General features: G+C 38.7%; 1 protein-coding gene across 1 annotated transcript; it reads left to right on the top strand.

Annotated features, from left to right (window-relative positions):
• The first annotated feature begins 7,252 nt into the window (after positions 1-7,252).
• On the top strand, positions 7,253-24,717 carry LOC110039921 (uncharacterized). Its single transcript, XM_089298294.1, has 6 exons — positions 7,253-7,310; positions 8,880-8,903; positions 10,910-11,256; positions 23,330-23,567; positions 23,753-23,813; positions 24,012-24,717. The coding sequence occupies exons 1-6, from the start codon at positions 7,253-7,255 to the stop codon at positions 24,532-24,534; spliced, it is 1,251 nt and encodes a 416-aa protein (XP_089154420.1). The 3' UTR covers positions 24,535-24,717.
• The last annotated feature ends 419 nt before the right edge of the window (positions 24,718-25,136 follow it).

The following is a 25,136-nucleotide window of genomic DNA, read 5'->3' as shown; positions in this document are numbered from 1 at the left end:
GTGGGCAGCCTACTAGCTCCCTGGGGATTTGGCAGAGGGTGAGAGATGAATGATATTCAGGGGCGCCAAACCAAAATCTTGCTGAAGCGGATGTTCAGTTAGGTCCCAGAACTTTCCAGAAATATCATAGCCTGCGAAATTAACGCGGACTATTTCCGGATGTCGCTTGTCTTTGAAGGCAATGCAACTGCGTTCGCAGGCTAGAAATATCATTATTTCGATGCGAAAGACGTTTTCACTATATGAAAGAGAAAGGAATCGAAGATCATAGAATAGGTCGAGAATTCGAAGAGAAAGGTAAGCCAACATTTTGAAGCTGTTTCATAACTAAAGATGAGGCTGAGGCTATGAATGAGCACAGACTGAATGACAAAACAGGAAACTTGATCTGACGAGCCATAACTGAATAGCCTCGGAATCTAGTCAATGTTGAAATAGAAAGCAAGTTTAAATAGGAGATGAGGAGAGCTACTTTAGGAAACAGCGAGCTCTTTTTGCACAAATGAGAAGAAAGGGAATTGTTCTGAATGGGCCTATCCACACTAGTGGACAAATTAAGAATACTCTTAGGAAAAAATCGATCAAAGGACAACATGTCTAAATAACCAACATTTTTGCCAGTGCGGATGTGCCCTATCTATTTCACAATCATGCGGAAAATGGTTTGATTAAACTTGATATGTGGTAACGTCACTCGTATGACCTTACGGTGAGGCCCCAAGGAAATCCAAAGATTTCTATCGCGTTTTCTTTAATCCTCAGTTGTCAGACAGGAACACACAAAATGGCTGATCAGCAATTCAGAGCTCTATCGTCGTGTTTGATGATTGGGTTCCTCGTGGTTGTAGTAACAGCAGGCAACACTCATACGAATGGTAAGCGAGAGTTCTTGGTTTACTTCATTTATTTTATAGTTTATAGTTGTCACACGAATCTATGAACGCAACCCCATGAGTTTTATTTAAGAAATAGAAAACATGTACCGTGTTTCTATCGAGTCATATAAACACGAGTGGAAGTTTGAGAGAACGAGAAATGTTGTGGGTGAGGGACATTGGGAGGGTTCCAAATAAAGTCGCCAAATATCGCAACAATTCAATAGGCCGAGTCGAAATTCGAAATGTCATACCGAAACCATTACTCTGTATGTTAAGTTTAGAACAAATAACGCGGAAAGAGCAAATAGGAATTTGTAATTTTCGATTTAGACAAAATAAACAAATTAACTTAATTTGCTTATTTTGTCTAAATAAGTAACATCCATCGGCGTGTTGACTAACAATTAACAAAAAAATATCTTACCCTTTCTAATGAGAAACTAGAAAAGGCTCGAAAAAGGTTGGAGGACTTGGAGGATAATTTTTAATACCGTCCAAAATGTTAAAAAACCGCATCCGGCAGGTTCGGAGAATACCGCAATTCCGCAGTTCGAGATTAAAACTACCGAAATACCGCAAGGGAAATTGTCCAATACGCAAATAACGCAAACCGCAAAGTCTTCCTTCTATGGAACACGAGCCGATAGGCGAATGTTTCCACAGCTTTTTCGAGTTTTCGAGCAACTCTTATGGTTCTCGCGTGCTCTCCAAATTTCCCGTGTGCATCCATAACTCCATATACGCACGCTAAGCGTGAACCAGTTCTTTGGTAGGAACGCTCCATTTTGAACCAATCAGCGTGCGTATTTTCTTGGAGCTATTTTCTAAAATAGATTGTAACACAATCTGTGAACGAGACCGATTATTAAACAATCAGAGCGCTGACATCTATAAAAAAAAATCGACAACTTGACGTTAGATGTAGTTTCGTTTATAACAAAAAATGGCAAACAACTATTTATTTCTTTGATAAATAAGAGATTCGTAAAACGCCAGAAGTTTATAACAAAACACCTAATAAGGTCATTCGTGGATTTCACTTTCCGGGGCAGAAGATGGTTCGCCCTTTCCAGAATCACTGATCGGGCTCTCTCTAACCCTCAATCCCCTCCGGTTTCCAGACCAAAATATCACTTCTTGCCTTACCTTATATATACAGGTTGCACAACAAAAGGGAAAGTGTAGTTAATTATAGTTTTGGATAAAAGACACCCGAAAAGGAAAGATTCTGATCTAGAATTCTAGACCACAACAACATGGGAGAAGAGTTTCCGCATACCTCCCACCACAGTAACTTTCTTTTCATTTCCAATTCCTCTTATTAGGAATTTCATACTCGATAGTGGGTTCCGAATCTCCGGTTTAAAACTAATAATCGAGTTAAAATTAAAGTCAACTACTTAACAAATTAGTGGTATAAATTTTGCTTCACTCTCTGCGTCAGTCAACAGATTCAAACTGTACATAATCATAATCGTAATCATATCGCGTATTCATAGCTCTTGTGGACGAAAGCGGAATATGTCAGTGCAATTCGACTAGAACTGTTTTTTCAGCTATGCAAAGTGGTTCTTACTTTTGTAAGTCACAGTCACCACAGTCTGTGGATGAAACCCTCATTTGTAATGACTTAGTGACATCGACATCAGAATCAAGCAACAGCTGCATGTACAAACATAGGCACGCAGGGCGTGCAAGAGTTACTTTTTTGTGAACTATAAGTCTCGGAGATAGCAGCATTCATGGAACTGTTTACAGTAATGATTTGGTTGATTTGACACGTTTTTTGGTTGCGATGTACAGCAAGAAAGAAACTGGGAGTTTATGATGTACATACAATGTTACATCGGTAATGGTAAGATAACTAAATAGTAAGCCATAAAATGTTTGACTGAAGAAACTACAGTAATCTGACACGTCTCTAGATTAATGTAGATACCATCTTATTTTTCTAACAGGCAATTTTATTCGTTCTTTGATACAACCCACACTGTGATTGGTCGGACACTCGCACATGCATAACTCCCTCACTCACCGATCACGTAGCCCTTCCCCCCGGCGGGGGGACTCCCTTATATGGGCTGTATAGGTCTGTGCGGCCCCGAAGGGTATGGTTTTTCAGCCGTTTTGGTCATAAATAGGGTGTCGATTTTAGCTGATTTTGGCCATTTTGGTCATAAATAGGGTATGGTTTTTGCACTCTAGCCTTGATATGAGTATGCTTTAAGAAGAAGCCACTTTTTCATCATTATCGAAAAGAAAATCAACAAAAGCCCTTCACAAATTTATATGTTTACGGTAATTTAACATTGGTTTGAACTAGGGAGCTAATTACAACGCAGGTCTGAAACAGGGTTTTGATTTGAGGGTCAGGTCGTAAATAGGGTTTCGAATTTTTGGTCAGGTCATAAATAGGGTAACGAATATGGCAGATTTTGGTCATAAATAGGGTAAAGGTTTTGGTACGCGGGCCACACACTCCCGACCAATTTTTCTGGGAGTACCCCCTCGGGAGCCCTTACAGCCCCCAAGAGGAATTTTTGCTCCAAAATACTCAAGTAAGAGAACTTTTCGCATTTTATACGAGTCGTAAGTTTACCCTTTTTACACAACACTACTTCACCGAAAATTGAAAGAAAGAGAAAAAAAACCTCTCTGGCACTTTGAAAGTCTGATTTAATTGGATTGCACTTTAACTTGGTGCCACACAGTCTTCAAAGAACATTTGAACAGTTTTCATACTTTTTACCTTTAAAAAATATCGGACTGAAAAGAATGTCATAAAATGCCCATCAAATAAAAATATTAAACTGCTACTGCAGAGACGTAAAAACCGTCCAGAAATAAAAGCTTCTTTTTTGTTTAATATCCCGGGAACAATAGCCGATAACTTGTAAGCTCTAATTGAATTTACTCCCACATGAAAAACAAAAGTGTCGAGTTACCATTTGTAACTAAAAATAGCAAACATCTCGTGGGAACAAGTGGTGACGATTAGTCAGCTCTAATTGAATTTACCACCTTGTGAAAAACAAGAATGTCAAATTACCCATTGTAACTAAAAAATAAAAATATCTCGCTATATTTGCATGCAATAAGAACAAAGCAATCGTTACCTGCACTTACTATTGTAAACGTTAGAACTGCTTCAAATCTAAATAGTCTCGTCTCCTCTAAAACATGTCCTAAGAACTAGAACCGACGATTCGTGACCTCTAATTGAATTAACTGCTTGTGAAAAACAAAAGTATCAAGTTACCCTTTGTAATTAAAAATAAAAATATCTCGTGCCATTTGCCTACTACTAACTCATGAACTGCTTCAAAACTCAAGACTCATCTCGTTCATAACTAACCACCATTACACTGAAAATTATGCACTCTAAAACAACCCAATGTACGTAACTGTCACACTTCCGTCCAAACCGGACTAAAAATCGCAAACCGGCAACATAAACGTCACTCTTTATTTTTCAATTACCAAAGTCCTTGTGTTTATACATACCTTGTGTTTCTCACGTACCATTTACCTTTACAACAAGAAATTTGATTGGCTGTTCATAGTAGATCCAATCTGATTGGTGTGACATACATACATCTCTCACTCACTCACTCACTCACTCACTCACTCACCCATTGACCCGTCCATAACATACCCGACGCGCCGACTAAGAGGTATTTTTTTTACAAAAAAATAACTCAAAAAGGATATACACACTAGAACTTGCAATGAAAATAAAAGTTGTTTAAACCTCTTCAAATTCTTGAAAGTATTTGTCTGGTCACTAACTACATGCACATGTACATTTAAGATAACAAATTTATTTCAAACATTCACAGCTTTTATAACCTCTTGTAGGAGACTATGATCGTCTCTGGCAGTCAACTAGTCACCTTAATTTGTTGCAGATTGTTCTCTAATTTTTGAGTTATTTTTTTGTGAAAAAATACCTCTTAGTCGGCGCGTCGGGGTATGTTATGGACGGGTCAATGGATGAGTGAGTGAGTGAGTGAGTGAGTGAGTGAGTGAGTGAGAGATGTATGTATGTCACACCAATCAGATTTGATCTACTATAAACAGCCAATCAAATTTCTTGTTGTAAAGGTAAAGGGTATGTGAGAAGATTTGATCCCGATACAGTTTAGAACGGCCATATTTATTCTTCTATAAAAGAGGAGGGAGTATTCATATATTGGGCTTACTTCGACATTTTCTGTGGGTTAGGCTGAGGAGTTTAGTTATGAACGAGATCAGTATGCAAATGGAACGAGATATTTTTATTTTTAGTCACAAAGGTAACTTGATACTTTTGTTTTTCACAAGGAGTAAATTCAATTAGAGGTCCCGAATAGTCGCTTCTAGTTCTTAGGACATGTTTTAGAGGAGATGAGACTATTTAGATTTGAAACAGTTCTAATGTTTACAATAGTAAGTGCAGGTAACGATTGTTTTGTTCTTGTTGCATGCAAATATAACGAGAAATTTTTATTTTTTAGTAACAAAGGGTAATTTGACACTCTTGTTTTTCACAAGGGAGTAAATTCAATTAGAGCTGACGAATCGTCACCACTTGTTCCCACGAGATGTTTGCTATCTTTAGTTACAAATGGTAACTTAACACTTTTGTTTTTTATATGAGAGTAAATTCAATTAGAGCTGACAAGTTATCGGCTATTGTTCCCAGGATATTAAACGAAAAAGAAGCCTTCGTTTCTGGACGGTTTTTACGTCTCTGCAGTAGCAGTTTAATATTTTTATTTGATGGGCATTTTATGACATTCTTTTAAAGGTAAAATTATGAAAACTGTTCAAATGGTCTTTGAAGACTGTGTGGCACCAAGTTAAAGTGCAATTTAATTTAACTTTCAACGTGTCAGAGAGGCTTTTTTCCCTTTCTTTCAATTTTTGGTGAAGTAGTGTTTTTGTGTTGTGTTGTGTAAAAAGGGTAAACTTACGACTTGTATAAAATGCGAAAAGGTTCTCTTAACTTGGGTATTTTTGAGCAAAAATTACTCTTGGGGGTTGGAAGGGCTATGTGATCGGTGAGTGAGTTATGCATGTGCGCGTGTCACACAAATCACAGTGTGGGTTTTATCAAAGAACGAATCAAATTGTCTGTTAGAAAATAAGATGGTATCTACATTAATCTGGAGAGGTGTCAGATTGCTGTAGTTTGTTCAGTCAAACATTTTATGGCTTACTATTTAGTTATCTTACCATTACCCATCTAACATCGTATGTACAGCATAAATTCCCAGTTTCTTTCTTGCTGTACATCGCAACCGAAAAAACTTGTCAAATTAACCCAATCATTACTGTAAACAGTTCCATGGATTCTCCTATCTCCGAGACTTCACAAAAAAAAAAATAACTCTTGTACGCCTTGCGTGCCTATGTTGTACTCTAGCTTCTAGCTACCAGCAACAGAGAGTGAGCATTTCTGCGGCCTCTTGTAAAAGATTGTCTTTCAACCACTTTTTGAATGTGCATGAACTAAATCCATTTCTGTCTTACCACATCTGTAGATTGTCTGTCTCCTCTGGGAATGGAGGATGGACGCATTAAAGATGATCAACTTAGAGCTAAAACCATTTTAAATGATTAAAGTCAGGCTGCTAATGTTATATTGAATCATGAGGATGGCAACGGTGGATGGTGCCCTAATCATTCAGCCGTGACCTGAAATAACCTTCTGGGACGTTCTATTTTTCATGTAATAGTCTTCTTCAGAAACCTTAAGAAAATGCTAAATTTTCTTCTTTTGAGAAGATTCTGGAAACTCCAGGTGTATTTAGATAAGAGAGCGAGTTTCGTCCCTAACAAGAGGGCTCTGAAAATGTAAACTAGTTGTTAGATGGTAAAAACTGGTTATTTCAGGCATCTTTCTTCTTTTTAGAGAAGCGTTTCCTCAACCCAGCCACCACTTTCTTTGCCTTTCCAGCGTGGGGCGGTTTGGGGATATTCCAAAATGCTGACTTGGCCTCAGAATCTCAGAAATCCCATTACCCAGGACCTCAATTTTGATAACTTCCCGGGGGTAGAATGCCCCCACGACTCCCTTTTCTAAAATCCTGTATCCACCCCAGTCCGCTTCCTTTCATTAGGAATTTCGTACTCAGTTATGGGCTCTTAATCCCCGGTTTAAAACTAATAACCCTAAATGAGCAAGTAGTCTATTTCGCAACGCTCCCAAAAAACGGCTGCGAAGTATGCTATATTTATTAAGAGACTTGATTTCGTCTAACTGTAGAAAAAAAATCCTTGAAAAATCCTGATTTTGACACAGTAAAATTTTGAATGGCTCCACTCTCTACCTCAGTCAACAGAGTTAAGGTTTCTTTCTCGCGTGCGCGGCTAACAACTGTTGCGTCATGATGAATGAAACAAAACCTCTGAGTTGCGTAGCTCACCTACAGAAAACGCCGGACCATGGTTTGTTCGAACAATGCAAGTCGAACCTCGTGAAAGCGACCACTCAAAGTATCAAGCCTAGGTGGTCGCTTACGAGAGCTTAGACCAAAGTGGATCAAAATTTTGCCTCATTAGCATATTGTAACTGCAGAGACTTAGCTCATGTTTCAAACATTCTATTCATGTAAAAAGTCAATTTCGAGAAAAAATCCGGTTTCCCATTGAAATATTTCCGTCTCTTGTACTACCCAGGAATACGATAATGTTACAGCACTCTATTATCTGTAAAGTGGTCCCTTATTGGAGGTTAAAAACAAAAGAAAATTTCAAACTCTTAGCTCAGCTCTAAAAGTGGTCGCGGTCGCTTACGAGAGGTTCAAAATATAGTGATTTGACTCGGAAACTTTTGGTATTTTAAAAGTCTGGTTGCTGAGGAGAGGCGGTCGCTTACGAGAGGTGGTCGCTACCGGAGGTTCGACTGTATTAAGTCTTACCCCCACCGAGTTATGTACGCAAATAGCTACATTTGAGATCACATCACAAATTTACCGATTCTACGGGTCAAAAATTTATTAAGGTCTGAATACGGTGTATATCCCAAAGATCGTTGCTAAAAATTTACTTTCTGTGAGCTGGTTTACTCCAATTTACGCGGGAATCTGTCCAAATTAACTCCCACCCTTCCCATATGGTGTGAAACTCCCGCCTTCCCTGGGCGTGGCAACGAGTAAAATTTCCGGGCTATGCCCGGGAGCGGGTGTTGATGTCTCTGTTTGATCAATACATTTATCTGTGACCAAAAATTATTCTATTCGGCTTATGTTTATTCTCGTGTCAGAAAGTTTGTCTGGCGCTTCAGGTCATTTTTTTTTCCGGAATACCTAAACAGGCATGTAATTCATCGAGATCTTGATTGGCGAATCTTAGTTCGGAGTGACAGTCAACGTCGTTCCAGTCGGCTACTGAGGAATTTCAAGTACGAAAAAAACAATGTTTTGACAAATAAGCTTGACAAAGCAGGATGAATTAAAGCGGCCTGAAAAGCTGACTGTTCTTTTTGCGTGGCTTGAACTCAAGACAGTTCTGGTTTGTTTGAAGCGCTCTCGTTTTTTAGATTTGGCAAAAGGATTGTTTTTAGGTATTATGTTTGTGTTTGTGTCTATGTCTATGTCTATGTAATATATCAAACACGAAACACCGTGTTTGACCGCATTTCCAAACACCGAGAAGAGAGTTGAAAATACGACGCGCAGCGGAGTATTTTTGACCAACTTCGAGGTGTTTGGAAATGTGGTCAAAAACGGTGTTTTGTGTTTGATATATCTTCTCAATCGAGACTAAAACTAAGGAGAAAACGGAGAAATAAAATCGTGAAAATCTATGCTAATTAAGATCAGATATCCAAACACCGTCACGGTCATGATTTCCTTTGTTTAAACTTCATGAATTATTAATGAGTTTGCGAAGTCTTTGTCTACAGTATGTCTATGTCTATGTCTATGTCTATGTCTGTCTCTGTCTATGTCTATGTCTATGTTTATGTTTATGTTTATGTTTATGTTTATGTTTATGTTTATGTTTATTTGTTAGATTTAGCAAAAGGATTGTTTTTAGGTATTAAACTTGTGTTTGTGTCTTTAGCTGTGCAGTAAATTGATTGGAGATATTGATAAATACAAAACGTTAAAACCGTGACGTTGTACAAAGTGCTGCTCGCTTGTTTATAAGTAACTACAGCTCGCGTACCCGGGGATAGTACTCATTTCAGTCTTTCCATAAGTGCTGCCCCTCCTCTTCCCTCTTCCCTACCTACATTGAGATGTACATTACAACAAGGGGGGTATTAACCAAAAAGGATGGATTCAATTGGGCAAATTTGAAAGGGTATTCGCACGTCGAAATTGACAACATCAGGTTAAATCTTTCAATATGAGTCGTTTTTCGATATGAGATATCTTTTTTTAGGAAGAAATCGCTTTCCCAATTTTTCACTTGATACTTCTGAGCTACTTTTGCCAGTTTTAAAATCCTGACTCATTCATGTTACGAGCAAAGAAAATGTACTTATTCCAATCTTAGAAAGGAGGACAGGAGCTATACTAAAAAAAAAACGGAGCATTTAATGTGTTACGGGGATAAACCTCGTTTATTATTTAAAATATGGGTTATAGGAACTCCTCCCTCTCTTCATTGCGGCATGACCAATACTGCACTCCCACTACTACTTCCGTTAAGCATAAGATGCAACTGGACAAGCTCAAGAATATCCTAGTGGACATTCTGTTCTTTTTTGTATTTCTAGAAATTGTTGGCTTGTACTTTCTGAATTTTGCTAATGACTTCAAACAAATACCGGTATTTTTGGCGCAGTTAATCGTAGGATAATACAGTTGTATAATTTATATAATGCTAATCTCCTTATTTTCATTTATTGTATTTAACGTTTCTGTGTGTGTTTAATTTAGTTAGCTACCGACTAAAAACTGTAATATAAATGTAATTAACTGGCAACCTAGCATTTTAACTATTTCAGGCTATCCCGGGTTGTCAGTTACCCTTATTTTAATTTTATTATTACACATGTATACTGCTATGTAATTTAATATATAAAAATAATGGATAAATAAAGCTGTTGTCATTCGTGTTCTCCTCCTTGTGATGACAGTTAAGCACGGCAGGCATCTTTTCAATAGAGATTGTTGGTTTATATGTCTCTCGGTCACGTCAGCATAACTAAAAACCATCTCACAATATAGGTTTTATCGTTATTGGAAAACAATTCCTATTTACCGTCCACCACACTTAGTTATGCGTTATTGTGAAAGTCATTCAGAGAGAATGCATGATGAGAAAACTAAGCACCGAAATATATATCCCCATAGTTTAAAATTTCTTACTGTTTTGTTCCTTCAAGGTGAAGTTTTTGGCTTTATTAAGGCTGGTTTTCACTAGCAACGGAGTAGTGGTTGGAGTCGTAATCAGACGCGTACAGCGATACGATCTGGTGAAAATCAAACAGACGGAATCGTTTGTGATCTAGTGAAAACTAGATTGTCGGAAGCAGAAGCGAAAAAATCGATCAATCACAATGCTCGATTCCAGGCCTTGCGATTGGTTCGTTCTTCTGCTTCTTGCTTCCGACTCCGATAACCTAGTTTTCGCTGGATCATAAGCGACGGAGTCGTAAATAGAATCGGGAGAAATCGAAACGTTCTGATTCTTCCGACTCCGACTGCGTCGAGCTTATGACTCCGCTTACGACACCGATTTCCGATTTTCATTAGGTCGTAAGCTCTCTTATGACTCCGTCGCTAGTGAAAACCAGCCTTGAGTCTTTATTCTGTGTAATTGTCTGCGAACAGACAATTTAAACGCATCTTTTTACCACTTTCACCTAACGGCACAAAAAAAAGAGAAGTAATTTATTCTGTTTCTTTTCGGAAGCGCGGGAGCCAAGGTGGTATCTTAATATATCGAAATTGACCCATTGAATCAAAATTGACGCGAGATCACATCTCACAAATGCGGAGGAGGCAAATGACATCCTCGAAAAGATTCATTCATTAACAGTTCTAATCGTCGTAATTTTACTTTCCCTACCTTTTTTTACTGTCATTTAGAATTTGTTTGCCAAGCTGCAGCAGACGTGGCTTTTCTGGTGGATTCATCCGGAAGCATTGGCTGGCAGAACTGGGTCAGGATGTTGCAGTTCTTGAAAGACATGGTAAAAGTTTTCAACGTCGGCCCTTATAAAACACACATTGCTATTGTAACCTTCAGCACCACCGCTGTCCTTGAGTTTAGATTCGACAGACTTAAAGGATCGCAAGTTACAGAGGCTGGATACTACAGTCTTATCGACAAAATCCGATTTCAGAGAGGCGCCACGTTTATTGACAAAGCTCTGATTCTTGCCGACCAACAGGTATTTATAAGAAGAGCTGGAATGAGACCAGAGCTCCCTCAGGTAAGGCCGAAGCAGTATCGGCTACTTAGCTAGGCTAGTTAATTTGCCGGTTATTTTGCTATTCCCCTTAAGTTGTGTAAATTTTAAAGATAAGCTTTCGGCGTAGTTACCGTACAATTAGGGTAAGGGTAAGGAGGGTTTGGCAGAGTATTTACAAGGAATACTCTCTAAAGCTATTTTAAGATCTCTGTTACACAGTCGTCCAGTTAACAAATTGACGTCAGTTTTTCATGCGTCTGTCCTGTTATTGATCATCAATTTCGTCATAACATTGTCAAAGTAACTGTGGCGAAATTTTGTCAATAACAGGACAGACGCATAAAAATTTGACGTCAATTTGTTTTTTACGATAACATATTCAAATTGTCCGCTCTCCTCGCTCGTTGACGCATCGCGTAAATTGTAAATTCATGCGTCTGTCTGCTTATTGACAATTATAAAATAACTGAGATATTACGCACGCTCTGATTGGTCAATAATGTTGCTAAACCTATGTTCTATTGTACCAGTAAACCACGGTTCCCGATCTATGGCAGCTCTACTCGGGAACTAGAGAACTCGAAACTCTAGCGATAACAAATGTAATAAACAGTTTTGGCTTTCACTGGCTGAGATATCAATAACACGAATATCTTTTCATTCAACTTTTTTTCTTTAGCAAGAATGAGTACAAATAAGATTGATTATTATTATTATTATTATTATTATTATTATTATTATCAACATATACATGGAAATTTGTAATGGTAATAAGACTGAGTGGAGTCCAATTCGGTCTGTTATCATAAGAGTGATAACAAAATCGCACGACAGCGCAGGGGGAGTCCGACTTGTTTATCACGAGCATGATTACAGGCCGAATTGGACGACACGAGAAAAGAAGAATAACCAAGTTATGAAACGAAGGGAAAATTTCCATTAAAATACCCATAAAGGAGAGGTAAACATTCTAAGGCCACCGCACCTCCTACTGGCAATTAGGCGCCAAAAACACAAAAGCAAGCGCGCGCACGCACGCACGTAACTACAGCTTTGAATGTGATTGGTTGATTTAAACTACAAATTTGAATGTGATTGGCTTATTGATCTGTCCAATAACAAACTGTCCCATAACAACTTGGCTAGTGAATTAGTGGAAAATAGGAGTTTTTTAAACCAATCTCAATTTTATGATTAGCAAGGAAAAAAAGGATCAGAAGTTGGTCGTCATATAAAGCTTTATCTTTTTTCATAAGCTCGGCTTTCAAGCAATAGTTTTCATTTAGCAACGGCATACGTAAATAAATTCTGAATAAATTTCGGAAGTAGCGTTTCTGTAACTAACCTAATTCCATTCGCGAAACTTTGGAAAGTTATCGTTCAACACTGCTTTGAATCACTTCGCCAAGCACATGAAGTTTGGACTACTTGCACACTTTTCGTACAGCCTTTTACTTTCGTGATCCCTGCATTTCCCCGTCAGAATACTTTTTAGTTAATTAACACACTTTTGCCTTTCACCGATAACCTTTTCCTTTCCTTTCTTAAAACCTTCTTAGCGTCAAATGTTTTCGTCGCTTTGCTCTGCGGATTTCGTGTCCGGCGCAGAGTCTGTGCTTTCATTCTTTCAGTCGCTGTGATTGGTTTGTCGCGTCATCTTATGAATTTGATGAGAATAAGCAACTTGATCAAGAAGGTACAATAAATTTTCCTCTCATTGACAGATTTCATAAAAGCGATAGACCACTCTTTCTATCGGTTTACCGGAGCAATAAACCACTTGGGATGTTGGGAGAACACTCGAAAAGCTTGTAAATCACGAGCCGTTAGGCAAGTGATTTACAAGCTTTTCTCGTGTTCTCCCAACATCCCGCGTGGTTTATTGCGTCAGTAAACCCTTAGAAAGAGTGGTCTATTGAGTGGTACTATGATCAAACTTTTACCCCTTGAGTTTTTTAGGTGTATCCAGGAGCCATAATCGGGGACGGAGACCGTAAGTCTTGGGATCCGCGCGCACCTATGATATGGGACAATTTTTCTATTTTTAGAACAAATTGTGCCATCCTGACAACATATATTCGCACGGATCCACGCGCATGTCGTGGGTTCTCGTGTGGATGTTGTCACATTGCGTGATCAAATGGTTAGAGTTGCGAGATTCGGAGCGACTTCAGAATACCCTGCCACACACGCCCTCCTTAAATCTACTGCTCCGGTGGTGCTTGGTCCGTACTCGGCTAGTGAGTCAATATGTATTGACTCAGTGTTAAACTGAAGTGCTACCGCGGTCCGCGGTCCCGTAGTGTTTGGCTTTGAACAGGGGCACCCAACAGATCGTTTCGGTAAATTGTCTGTTCGGAAGGCCTTTAATCGCCACTGATTTTCTTAATAGAATTGTCACCTCGAACTTTCGTGATATGAGAAATTTAATGTCTGTTGTTCTCAGATTGTTAAAAATGTCGTTTTGGGTACCGAAAAAAGGTCAGCTATCATTTTCGGAAAGGCGATAAGACCTAAGGTTTTCGGTAAATGGACAAAAAAGCCCTAGTAAATTCGAGAATACTCAAGTTCCCCTAGAATAACCGAACAGATAAAAGTTTTTTAGCGCGACCTAAAATTAACCTACAGAGCTTTAAAAGTACTCCAGATAGCCTAAAACAGCGTTTAAAAGAATTCGAGAGAAAACGGTCGTTGGGTGCCCCTGTTCACAGCAATTCCGTTTTGGTCGGCCATAATTGATCCCAGTGCAAAAGTATATTGTCCACAAGTTTTTGGCTTCGTGTTTACAAAAGCCGATGCCTCCATTGGCATCGCGATATAATTATATCAAGGACATCTATTTGTTGCTTACAGGCAGCAAATCGTAGGAAGGTTTTCTTGAGGACATTTAGCAATGGCTGGACCGTACACATTCACGATAATTAATGCTCGTCAAATCCGAGGCCTACAAGAATCTTCCAGGTTTTCAAATTGATGTTTTGACAGTAATTGCGTTTTTCGTTTGGTTTTCTTTTTCGCAAAATGACACTGACTGTTGGGAACCAAGCACCAACGATGTATCATTAAAATAGGGAGCCTTTCTCACGCTGACCTTTCAACTTTTCGTTTCGACGGTCTTTATTTACTCGACACATTCAGTTGAAATGCACGTCAAAGAACGGCATCCGGAAAGCACTGATGTCCTCAAATTCTGTCAGTATTCATTTATGATATATAGTAAGCTTTGTGTTGATATAAGTTGACCCTTTCACTCCCAAGATTTCAATATGAATTCTCCTGTCTACCATACATTTCTCATTTTGTTAGTTCTGATAATTTGGTCTTAAATCCAGCAATATCCCTTACATGTGGTTGACATTTGTCCTTAATTGTTCTCGTTTAGGAGCGACTCTCTATAGGAACCGAGTGAGATTGACAAAATGTGGCACAAGTTTGGATAAATGGACCCCATTGATATTTCGTCCAGAGATAACCCATGGTATGCTAAAAATCGTGATATAAGTTTTAGGTTCTAGAGTTTTTACATTTTTGAGAAAATTACGAAAAACCGTCGACAACCCGTGAAGCCGAACGATCACAGAAATGAGGTCAAATTAATTTCACGATCAGATAATCGAACAGGCGTGAAGACGCATAGCAAATTGTGGTTTTCTTAGTTTACAATTTATTTAGGAGGCATTGCTAAGCTGCTTTGATGATAGTTTAGACTTACAATTGTAATTCCGAATTCCTGGAGAGCAAGCGAAGAGAACCGAAGTTTCTAGACTTTGAAAATCAAAAATTCCATACCGTTTTCAAACATCTCAAAACATACTCGGTATTATGTAGAATTCTTTCAAAATTCAATTCTAGCAAGTTCAAGAGCTGTTTTTGAACATGATATAGTTTTTTTCTTGGCAAAAGTTATTTCTGAGGCGAGCGGTCCCATGCAAGTTGACCCAATTTGACCTTTCGAAGAGATTTTGTTTAATCAGGAAATGTAAACAATTCGACTAGCCTTAGCTCGCTTTCTGAGCAAACCATTGAAAAACCCTGCCATTTCCCATTAAAGCTACCCAGTAAACCTGAGATAATACTTCGATGACGGCTTACCATCAAAATGGGTGTTTGAAGACAAATAATTTTGATGTTCTCAGTTAATTTTTCCATTGCTTTCTTGTTGCCGCGCTTCATAATTTAGGGTCATATCTTGACATCGAGCTTGTACGCCGGTTCCAGGCTAAGCTTGTGCAGCACTCTTCCGGGAAAAAAAATCCATATGTTCCAATATCTAACTCTCAGTGAACAGCCTCGATATTCATTTAATTTCTTGTCTAATAAAAAAATTCCTAAGCGCAAGACGTAAATCTCGGTCTAGTGAGTGTAACGCAATCTTTCCTTCGTCACTTCCGGACCAAGTGATTAATTTTTTTTCTGACGGGGGAGGGGGAAAGAAGTTTTCCTATGTAGACAATTTCTTTTTCTTGTTGATGTTGCACGCAATGCATTTAACGGTTCATTACATGGCCACTGCAACAATTTAATTAAGATTTTCCATCGTGATATAAACATACACAAGACTTTTTCACGTCTTTTGTTCAAAATATTTAATACAGTAATTCACTCAATTGCTTTCGCTCAAAATAAGTTTTTCTTTCAATTTAAAATCGGACAACGTTTTTCTCCTTAGCGCACTCAGCTATTGCTCAGCTCAGTGGGTAGTGGAAAATAGCTAAGAGTTCGTAACCACACCATATTCACTCCCCCTAGTCCCCTACCCCACCCTTGTGCTAACTTTGAATTTAAAGTGAGTGAAAACAAAATGTATTTGGGGTAAAGGACGGCCCATTACACTTTTTTAGAACTTTTTAGAGGTAAACAAACCGTTTGCCACAGATCTATTTGCGTTTGGTAATAATCTGCTTTAAACTTAGATCTCTCTCGATAGCAACTCTCAAAACAGTTTTACGTGCTCTATGCTCGTTCGAAAAGAAACATGTCTTGTGCGAACCCAAAGGCAAATCATTTCCAGTTTCGAAAGGGATAGTTTTCGAAAATCATATAAAAGCGTGCGTCTACTTCTGCATCAAAAGATATCTTGTTGAGCATAATTCCTAAAAAGTTAGATGCGCCACGAAGGGGACCTATTTGCGTGCTCACCTGCCATGGGCAAATTGGTAAATACAATTAATACAAATTACAAAAACTCGTTTTGCGGCCAGTAACTAGCCCTTTTTCAAATATACATTACTATTCCCTTTTATCTAGCTTTAGGAAATCATTAGCAATGGACCTGCCTAGGCATTTGACGTTTGGAGCTAAAACTAGACAGGATTTCTAGCTTGTTGCACAGTCACTAGAAAATGGGAAAAGTAAATGTGTTGCGTGTATATACACCGATTCAAAGTATTGTATACAAAGAACTCTCCTTCGAAATACGCTTGTGATTACAAATAAAAAAGTTACAAAAACACTAAAACGAAAACATTGTATGTTAGTAAGGAACAAAATGAAGAAATGAGCAAGAGCAAGACAAAAATATCCATGCGGATGTATTTGCGGCACGTGATCACTTAGATGTAAAGATTGCGTGACATCGATCTGGGTCTATTTTTCAGTTCAATTAGTTCCTTAACTTCTTGCCTCTTTTCATTAGAAATATTCAATAAAAAACTCAATACATACCCAGAGGATGCTTTATATGTAAGACATGGATCCAGGTCCCGCAAAAATATTGCACAAGCCAGAGAAAGGTGAAAATGCCGTAGCCATATGAAAAGGCCGGTGGCTGAGCACGGCAGCAAGACACAGGAAAATTAGCGAAGAACATCAAAATTATTTGCCTCCAAACACCCATTTTGATGGTAAGCTTTCATCGAAGTATTATCTCAGGTTTACTAGGTAGTTTTAATGGGAAATGGCAGGGTTTTTCAATGGTTTGCTCAGAAAGCGAGCTAAGGCTAGTCGAATTGTTTACATTTCCTGATTAAACAAAATCTCTTCGAAAGGTCAAATTGGGTCAACTTGCATGGGACCGCTCGCCTCAGAAATAACTTTTGCCAAGAAAAAAACTATATCATGTTCAAAAACAGCTCTTGAACTTGCTAGAATTGAATTTTGAAAGAATTCTACATAATACCGAGTATGTTTTGAGATGTTTGAAAACGGTATGGAATTTTTGATTTTCAAAGTCTAGAAACTTCGGTTCTCTTCGCTTGCTCTCCAGGAATTTGGAATTACAATTGTTAGTCTAAAACATCACCAAAGCAGCTTAGCAATACCTCCTAAATAAAATTATAAACTAAGGAAAACCATAATTTGCTATGCGCCTTCACGCGAGTTCGATTATCTGATGGTGAAATTTGACCTCATTTCTGTGATTGTTCGGCTTCACGGGTTGTCGACGGTTTTTCGTAATTTTCTCAAAAATTTAAAAACTCTAGAACCTAAAACTTATGTCACGATTCTTAACATACCATGGGTTATCTCTGGACGAAATATCACGGGGTCCATTTTTCCGACCTTGTGCCGCACCTCACGCGGTGGTTAGGGAGAGTGGCTCTCAATACCTGTTCGCTTGACGATAATATATTGATATTGCGAGGAGAAAATACTTGTTGGTCGCACATGGGGAGTGCAAGGACAAAACAAGAGAACTTATATCCTGTAAGCCTTTTTGCACTTTAGCATTATTTTGTCATTAGGCAAGGAAAAATATACCGGTATGTGAGAGGTTAGAAATGGCTGGTTCATGGTCTAGCAAGGTCTTAAATTATCTTCTGTTAATTTCTCTCCTTTTATACACACAATATTTAAGTTCAACAAGGTATAATGTTTACTGTTGTATTCAGTCTATTTAATGGACCAGTTGACTCATGGCACAGTGCCTTATCTTGATATGGTAATGTTGCCAGTTGTTTGAGTCTAAGGCCTCTTTTATCAGGTCTGGTCTACATGCTTTACTGTATCCAGCAAGTTCTAGAAGACACTCCCTTTAATGTTTGCACAATAAACGAAGGTAACATGTGGTCACAGAGGCCCACCCAAAAATATTCCTGAAACTTTTCTAAGGAACAAGTTAAAGCAACAACATAAATACAACACCATAAATTACACTGGTTTTTTTTTCAATTTACAAGTAAACTTTTAATTTCAAGAATGTGTGATGCTCCTTAACAAAAATGTAATTTAAACACAAATATTACAATCGAAGGATCATGAAAGACCATGATCAGACAGATATAATACTATAGGAGTATTACAAGTATGACAAAGGTTGCTGATCAATAAAAAAATACAAAGCACTCTATTGCAAAATATATTCCAATATGTACATAGAAATATATATAAAAAAAGAACATCTTTACTGTACCCTATGAACTCTTGCTAATTGCAAACTTGGTTTCACTGGAAGCAAATCAGTAGCAGTTCTTTTGATTCTTTGCACGGTTTTAATACCATGTGCTAAGGTAAATACTGTGCTTGTAAAGCTCTGACTAAATTTCTATATGCTCCCCTCTCTTCCTGTATTTTTAAAGAAGCTCAGTCACAATATTTTGAGTTATTTTGGCAAATCCCTTTAAACTGAAGGGGAGCCGAAAATAGTAGTTTACTAAAACTAAAGAAAAACACCAAAGAGATAATAATAAACCATAAAGGAAGAAGAATAGTTGAGGATTGAGAAGATTGACATAGATTATGAACGACAAACTGGACAAATTTAGGCTAATCTTTTGAAGATGCGCAAACCGTGGCATAGCTCCTTTAACTTGCTAAAGAATGGACCTTGGTGAACTTTGTTACAACATCATAATCAACCTCTTGGATGGGAAGAGAGAACTGGACTATTTTTGCAAAAGATTTTGCACAAATCTGTAGCCCCTCCCAAGTCTGGTTATTTAAGAACTACTGTTTTCGCTCCTGTTCCACCAAAAGCTGTTTTAAGTAAATGCGCAGGATCTCAAATGAAATAGACAGGCCTCGTGTCCATAGCATACCCATTTTCAGTTTTAAATATAAGTATCCCTTTAGGTACACCTGGAGGGCAATGAAAGCAGTAAAATGTACGGTGTGGAGAAGCACCATCCCATGTGCTAGTCAAACACTAGTGTTCATCATGAAGGGATGTCAACTCCTGTAGAAAGAAAAACAAAATCACTTAATTTGTTGCAAGGCTAATATCTCTCTCCTCTATGGAAAATATGTTGTACCCTCTACCAGCCAAGCGAATTGAAGCTACAACAACAACTGGCACAAAGTCCCTGAGCCTTTCGCAAAATTTAATTGTATTATATTTATGAGCTTAAATCCTCGAATTTTCCCCAGGAAGCGAAGTTTCTTCACATATATCTTTTGAGAGCGATTAGCTGATTTTTGGCTCAGACATCGTCCAACTATTTGCATGAGTATGCATGTTCGAATCATCATGCATGTTCGAACAAATACGTCAACACACTTCAGAATTTACAAGAATTTAATCTCTGACTTTAGACGCTAGAAATAACATATCAGCGCCGAAAATATGACCAAGCCACAATTTGAAGTTTGAATTAAATTGTAAACGTTATAGTTTACTTTTACAAGCCGAAGAAATATGAGAAAAATGAGTCAAAAAAATTATGGGTTTATGCTGGAAATATGACAGTTGACCATTTTTTGATGCAAATTTCGGCGTCCCGAGAAAAAATAAATTAAAACCATAACATCATACTGTTACCTTTGTCATCCGTGTGTGGCTTGGGCGGGTTGGTTTGGGCAAAAAAAGAAAATAAGGCAGTTAAATATTTATCAATGTGTTGCAACTAACCGAAAACACAAACACTCGTGGGTACACAACGGTAAATTGTCCTATACTTACACCATTTTGTACGGCATAAATTGCCACTAGGTTCCACCATGTTGAAATATGCCCTTAGCCAATCAGCGTGTTCAATACACTACACGTGACCTATAGTTTCCAATCCAGTCTCTTCTATTATGCATGGTACAAGTAGCTCATTTGCATATTAAACCCAGCGCGTGCAGTTTCAATTGCCAAAAAATCTTGACAAAGATTTCTTTCGTTATCTTTTGTGCTGAGATGCTGCAACAATTTTCACCAACGCCAAAGGCTACTAACATCATGCGTGTGTCTTCGACATGGTGAAGTTTTACACTGCGAAAATAACATAGACAAGGAGTTTTGATAACTCGACCAACAAAATCGAAATCGTCATTCGAAGTTGATTAAAGAAAGCGTCATCATAACTTTGCTGATTATTTCTGCTGTATTCACATATTTTCAGCTAAACTTTTAATATGTTCTCAAACATTTGTCAACCTTAAACGTATTGAAAAACTATAGAGATATTGTATGAGTTCGATGAACGTTTTCACACGAAAGTGCGGAAGTCCAATTTGTCATGTTTACTGACTGTACAAAACACGCATCGGCGGTCCCTCTTATCCATCGACAACAGACAATTTATTGGATTTTTACACAAACAAAACTGAGCAGTATCTACAGACGTAAACTTATTGGGCCTCGATGAAACATCAAGCGTTGCTTACAATTCAGGCGAAACTCAAACTTACAATTTTATTTTACTTTTCGGTCGCGATAGACTCTGGCGAAATCCCCGCAAGCGTCTGGTAAGAGGAGGGAAACTTTGAAGTTATAAAACACCGCTATACACCGAATGCAAATATCGCGGACCGCTCGGTTGTCGCCCGGGACGAGTCGCATGCAAGCGAAGCTAGTCAGGCTTTGATGTTTTGTTTTAACAGAAAAGTCTTGCTTCGCCGTCGATCTGGTCTGTTTTTGTTTCGCCCTCCCTATAAGTTGTTGTGTTCCTGAATGCCACCAGAAGGAATTGAAATCTTCCACAGCAGAGAAAGTGGAAAACAGACGAAGGAAAGTAGTTCACGATCGCCGAGGGAACTGTTAAAGTTTGTTCCTTCAGGCTGGGAGATCTTAGAAAATGTGTAAGCGACCGCATTTAGCTGTAAGTCGTTCTCATTTGGCTCAAAGCATTCACTAGATACAACTATGGGGCCTGTTGAAGTTCATTCGCTTGGTTATTACACCGTAGTGTTTGTTTCGTCCGATTCCGTGCGAGTGGACGCGAAGTCAACTTCTTCCTTTGAGACAGAGGATGTCTTTTAAGAGGAGCTTTTCTTTACTTTGGGGAAGGTACTGGCCATGTAAATCGTGTTGGAACACCACCAGACACCACATAAGCTCGTCATTTGTAAGATTTTTCCAAGATCTTCTAATGTGAAATGTAGCGAACAAACTTTAGTTCCTGAGGCGATCCGTCTCAACGAATTGCATTGATCCACTATTTTCCCTAAGCTCAAGAAGCGAACGGTGGATAATTTATATCCCTTCTCGTGGCGTTCAGAAACACAGCAGCTCGTGGCCACAGCTAAATAATACAGACCAGATCGACGACGAAGCAAGACTTTTCTGGAGAAGCATTGTCAAAACAAAACATCAAAGCCTGACTAGCCTCGCTTTCATGCGACTCGTTCCGGGCGCCGACCGAGTGGTCCGCCATATTTGCGTTCGTTGTATATCCAAATATATCCAGCTAGTTTTTCGCTGTGTTATGGAAACGATGTTAATCTTCATTATATGTGAAATTTAGAGTGGAGTAATGCACGGAGTTCTTGTAAAAGAAGCAGCGGAAACCCCAGCCCCAATACTAGAAATGGCGCGCGCTTACGGTCTCCGTCGCGATTATGGCTCCTGGTGTATCACATAGAATTCCATGAAAGAATAAAAGCGCCATTTACCGTTTTCAAATATCTACATTAGTTCCGGAGATTTTTAAGTTTGAAAAATGTGTAAAATATACAAATGCGATGACTGATGACGTCATACACTCAACCCAATATTATTTTAAGTATGTAAATTTGCAGCAGAATCCATTGAAACTTGGTAGGCTAATAGTTCTATATAAAACACACCTACGGCTATAAAAAATTCTGTTCCCATGGCAACTCACTCTTTTCTAGTCCCCACCCACTTGATTTCAATATGTTACTGATTTTCAGCTTAACATTAAACGAGGCCAAGAACTCGAGCTAACATACTTATATGCTTGCTGGATCGTGCATATGAAACACCATCAGCAAATATCAAAATAGATCGCCAAAGATGGCCATAAAAGCCTTTAAAATTGGGGATGTCTGGAGCCCAGTATGTTGTCATGGTAAAAAAACTGTTAAGCTCGTATTGTGGAGCACATTTAGTAGAGTCTTACTGCAAAAACTCAAGCATTTCTGAAACATCATATTTGTTCAAAATTTGGTTGAGTGTATGACGTCATCATTTGGCCAATTTGCATATTTTAAAAACTTGAATATCTCAGGAACGAAAAGAGACATTTGAAAAGAGTAAACGGCATTTTTCTTCTCATGCAGACTACTTGCTTATATTTTAAAATGGCTTAGATAGGAGAGATACGATTTTCGTCATAGTACCACTTAAATGAAAATTAGCCAATGAGTGCGCGATAATTTCAGCGGTTATCTTAAAATAAATAATCGTACCCTGCGTTGTGCGTAGAGGCTTTGGTGAAGGATGAAAAGCATTTAAAACTGCTTAGGCTGTCCACGTTAGCTCATTTCGCGTAACAGACAGGCCCCTTCTAGACTCTCCTGGGTTTCTGAAGCCGGGGGTAAGAATACCTTGAGAAGGATTACCTTGGTAATAAGGCCTATATAACTCTCTTACTCTTCATCCTCTCTTGGCTCAAGTCACGCCTAAGAAGTAGAAGGACAAAATATTAACTACTAACTAACCGAGAGAGGGGGCCGTACAGGGAATATTGACCCGATGTCGTATTTGTACGGAGCTGGATGCGCTCGGTTCGTACAAAAACGACCGAAGACCAACATTCCCCAGTACGGCTCGAGCAGGCTAGGTTACATAGTAGTATATTATATGACACTCGGGTTATGGTTGTTTTTTGAGTTTTCCGGCTTTCGAAAACCAAAAAATCACGGCTTATGACCATAGGCGTCACCATAGTATGGCAAAATGCCGACCAAACTGAGAGCCAATCAATCTTAAGACTACCTTGCCATATAATAATGGGGAAATATTTACAGGCTTAAATCTCTTTGGCAGATTGCGATTGTTATTACTGACGGCCATCAAACAACACGCAGAGTTCCATATCCACAGCTTACTGACGCATCTAGAGGACTTAAATTAAAGAAAATCCAGGTCTATTCCGTTGGTATTGGACACATTGACCGTCAACAGCTGGAGGACATAGCCAGTTCAAAAGACAAGGTGTTTTTTGCTTCTAGTTTTGCAGAACTTGCACCTGTGGCGAAGACGATTGTGCAGAACTGCTGTCTAGGTAGGCTATCTTCCCCGATATTAGACGAATTCATACTGGTTGGGGCAGGAGAGTTCTCTGAAATTCACAATATCCATTCCTCTTGAAGATTATTTCCAGAGAATTCAAAACTCGTATCATTTTAATGTTTCATTTTGCATGATAGTTTCAGAGGAAATTTTTAGTACAGTCTCGATTTTCCACAGATGTCCATGTAAACGACACTTTGCAGTTCAATAATGACACAAAGACGGGAATCAAAACACGGTTAGTATGACTTAAACTTGAATAAACCTCAATGGTGCCATCTCCAACAGGGCTATGTTCAGTAACACTTTCTTGCAAGCACACAAACAATAACCACGAAGTATTGGATTACGTCCTTGGATCACTTCCTAACGGAGGAAAACCGAGTCGTTTTTCCGCATCTAACTTCAACAAACTTTCTGTTCCTTCGCTCCACAGCAGTAACACCTGTGTCCCAGCTCATCCCAGTCCACCATCGCGAAATGCCTGTAAGCAATACACGTACGGAGTGAAGGGAGAGTGTTCGAAGATAATTGGAAAACGCCTCATCTATGGCTCGCTATCAAACCAAGAAAAAAAGGAAAAGGAAAACCTGCTGAAGACCTTTAAAAATATCATTATAACGGCAAAGGGAGGTGTACGTAACAAAGACAATATCTCTGATAAATGTCTTCAAACTGTAGAACTAGTTTATTGTAACCACTACTTTAGAAGATGCGACAATACCTCCTCGAAAATTCTTCCAGTACCGGTCTGTAGGGAGGCCTGCGAGGTTATGGTCCAGCAGCGTTGCGAGGAAGAGTACCGCAGGGCTCGTGAAATAAAAAAGTTATTTGAAGGGTCAGAGGGCTTTAGCTTTGACTTGATTAACTGCACGACGCTACCTAGAAGAAACGGGGGTACCATCCCCGAGTGTTATTATCCGAGAGAACTAGAAGGTAACTGTCTAGCTGATAAATAGCGGATTAGCCAATATAATAAAGGAGGGATAAAAGTAGTCATACGGGGCTGGGACACTAATTAATAAGGGACAATCTCGAGCATCTTTTACATTACACACTTAAAACCGATTATTTTCTGCATTTTCCTAATTCATTCGTTATGCGACAGTGTTGCAATAGGTCGCCTTAATATCTTACCTGCGTTTGGTCGGGCCCTTAAGGTGTTAAATTTCTCTAATTTTTGTAGTCTAAATTGAGACAGAAAAATTTAGGCTCTGTTTTGAAAATGATCTATTTGTGACTCTTTTAAGAATACGTTTATGACTTTCAACCTGAATTTGGGAATCACATGAAAAAATCTTTTCTTATTTCTTGCTACAGAAAACGTACGCAGAGATGACTTCAGCGGTAAGTAGAAGTTGCTTGAACGTTTTAAAATAGCCATTTATTTGGAGGCAGCAACGTTAAAATTGTTTATCCCTGTCTTAATAGACGCGTGTTCCTATGACAACGGTCAGTTATACCGCGGAAATATATCAGTGACACAGTCAGGTTACACGTGCCAGTCCTGGACTTCTCAGTGTCCTCATCGGCACCACAGAACACCACATAACTTCCCTGA

This window comes from Orbicella faveolata, unplaced genomic scaffold, assembly GCF_042242905.1.
Source record: "Orbicella faveolata isolate gen_17 unplaced genomic scaffold, um_ofav_v1 contig_3, whole genome shotgun sequence".
Classification (NCBI taxonomy): Eukaryota; Metazoa; Cnidaria; class Anthozoa; order Scleractinia; family Merulinidae; genus Orbicella; species Orbicella faveolata.
The sequence above is the reverse complement of the archived record's forward strand: the minus strand, read 5'-3'. Positions and strand labels throughout refer to the sequence as shown.

Excerpts from the sequence above, each read along its gene's own strand:
- LOC110039921 (XM_089298294.1), top strand. The coding sequence starts at position 7,253 with ATGAATGAAACAAAACCTCTGAGTTGCGTAGCTCACCTACAGAAAACG. Across the intron at positions 7,311-8,879 it reads ACAGAAAACGCCGGACCATG|ATTTAGCAAAAGGATTGTTT; the intron begins GTTTGTTCGAAC and ends TTTATTTGTTAG. Across the intron at positions 23,568-23,752 it reads TGTGCAGAACTGCTGTCTAG|ATGTCCATGTAAACGACACT; the intron begins GTAGGCTATCTT and ends GATTTTCCACAG.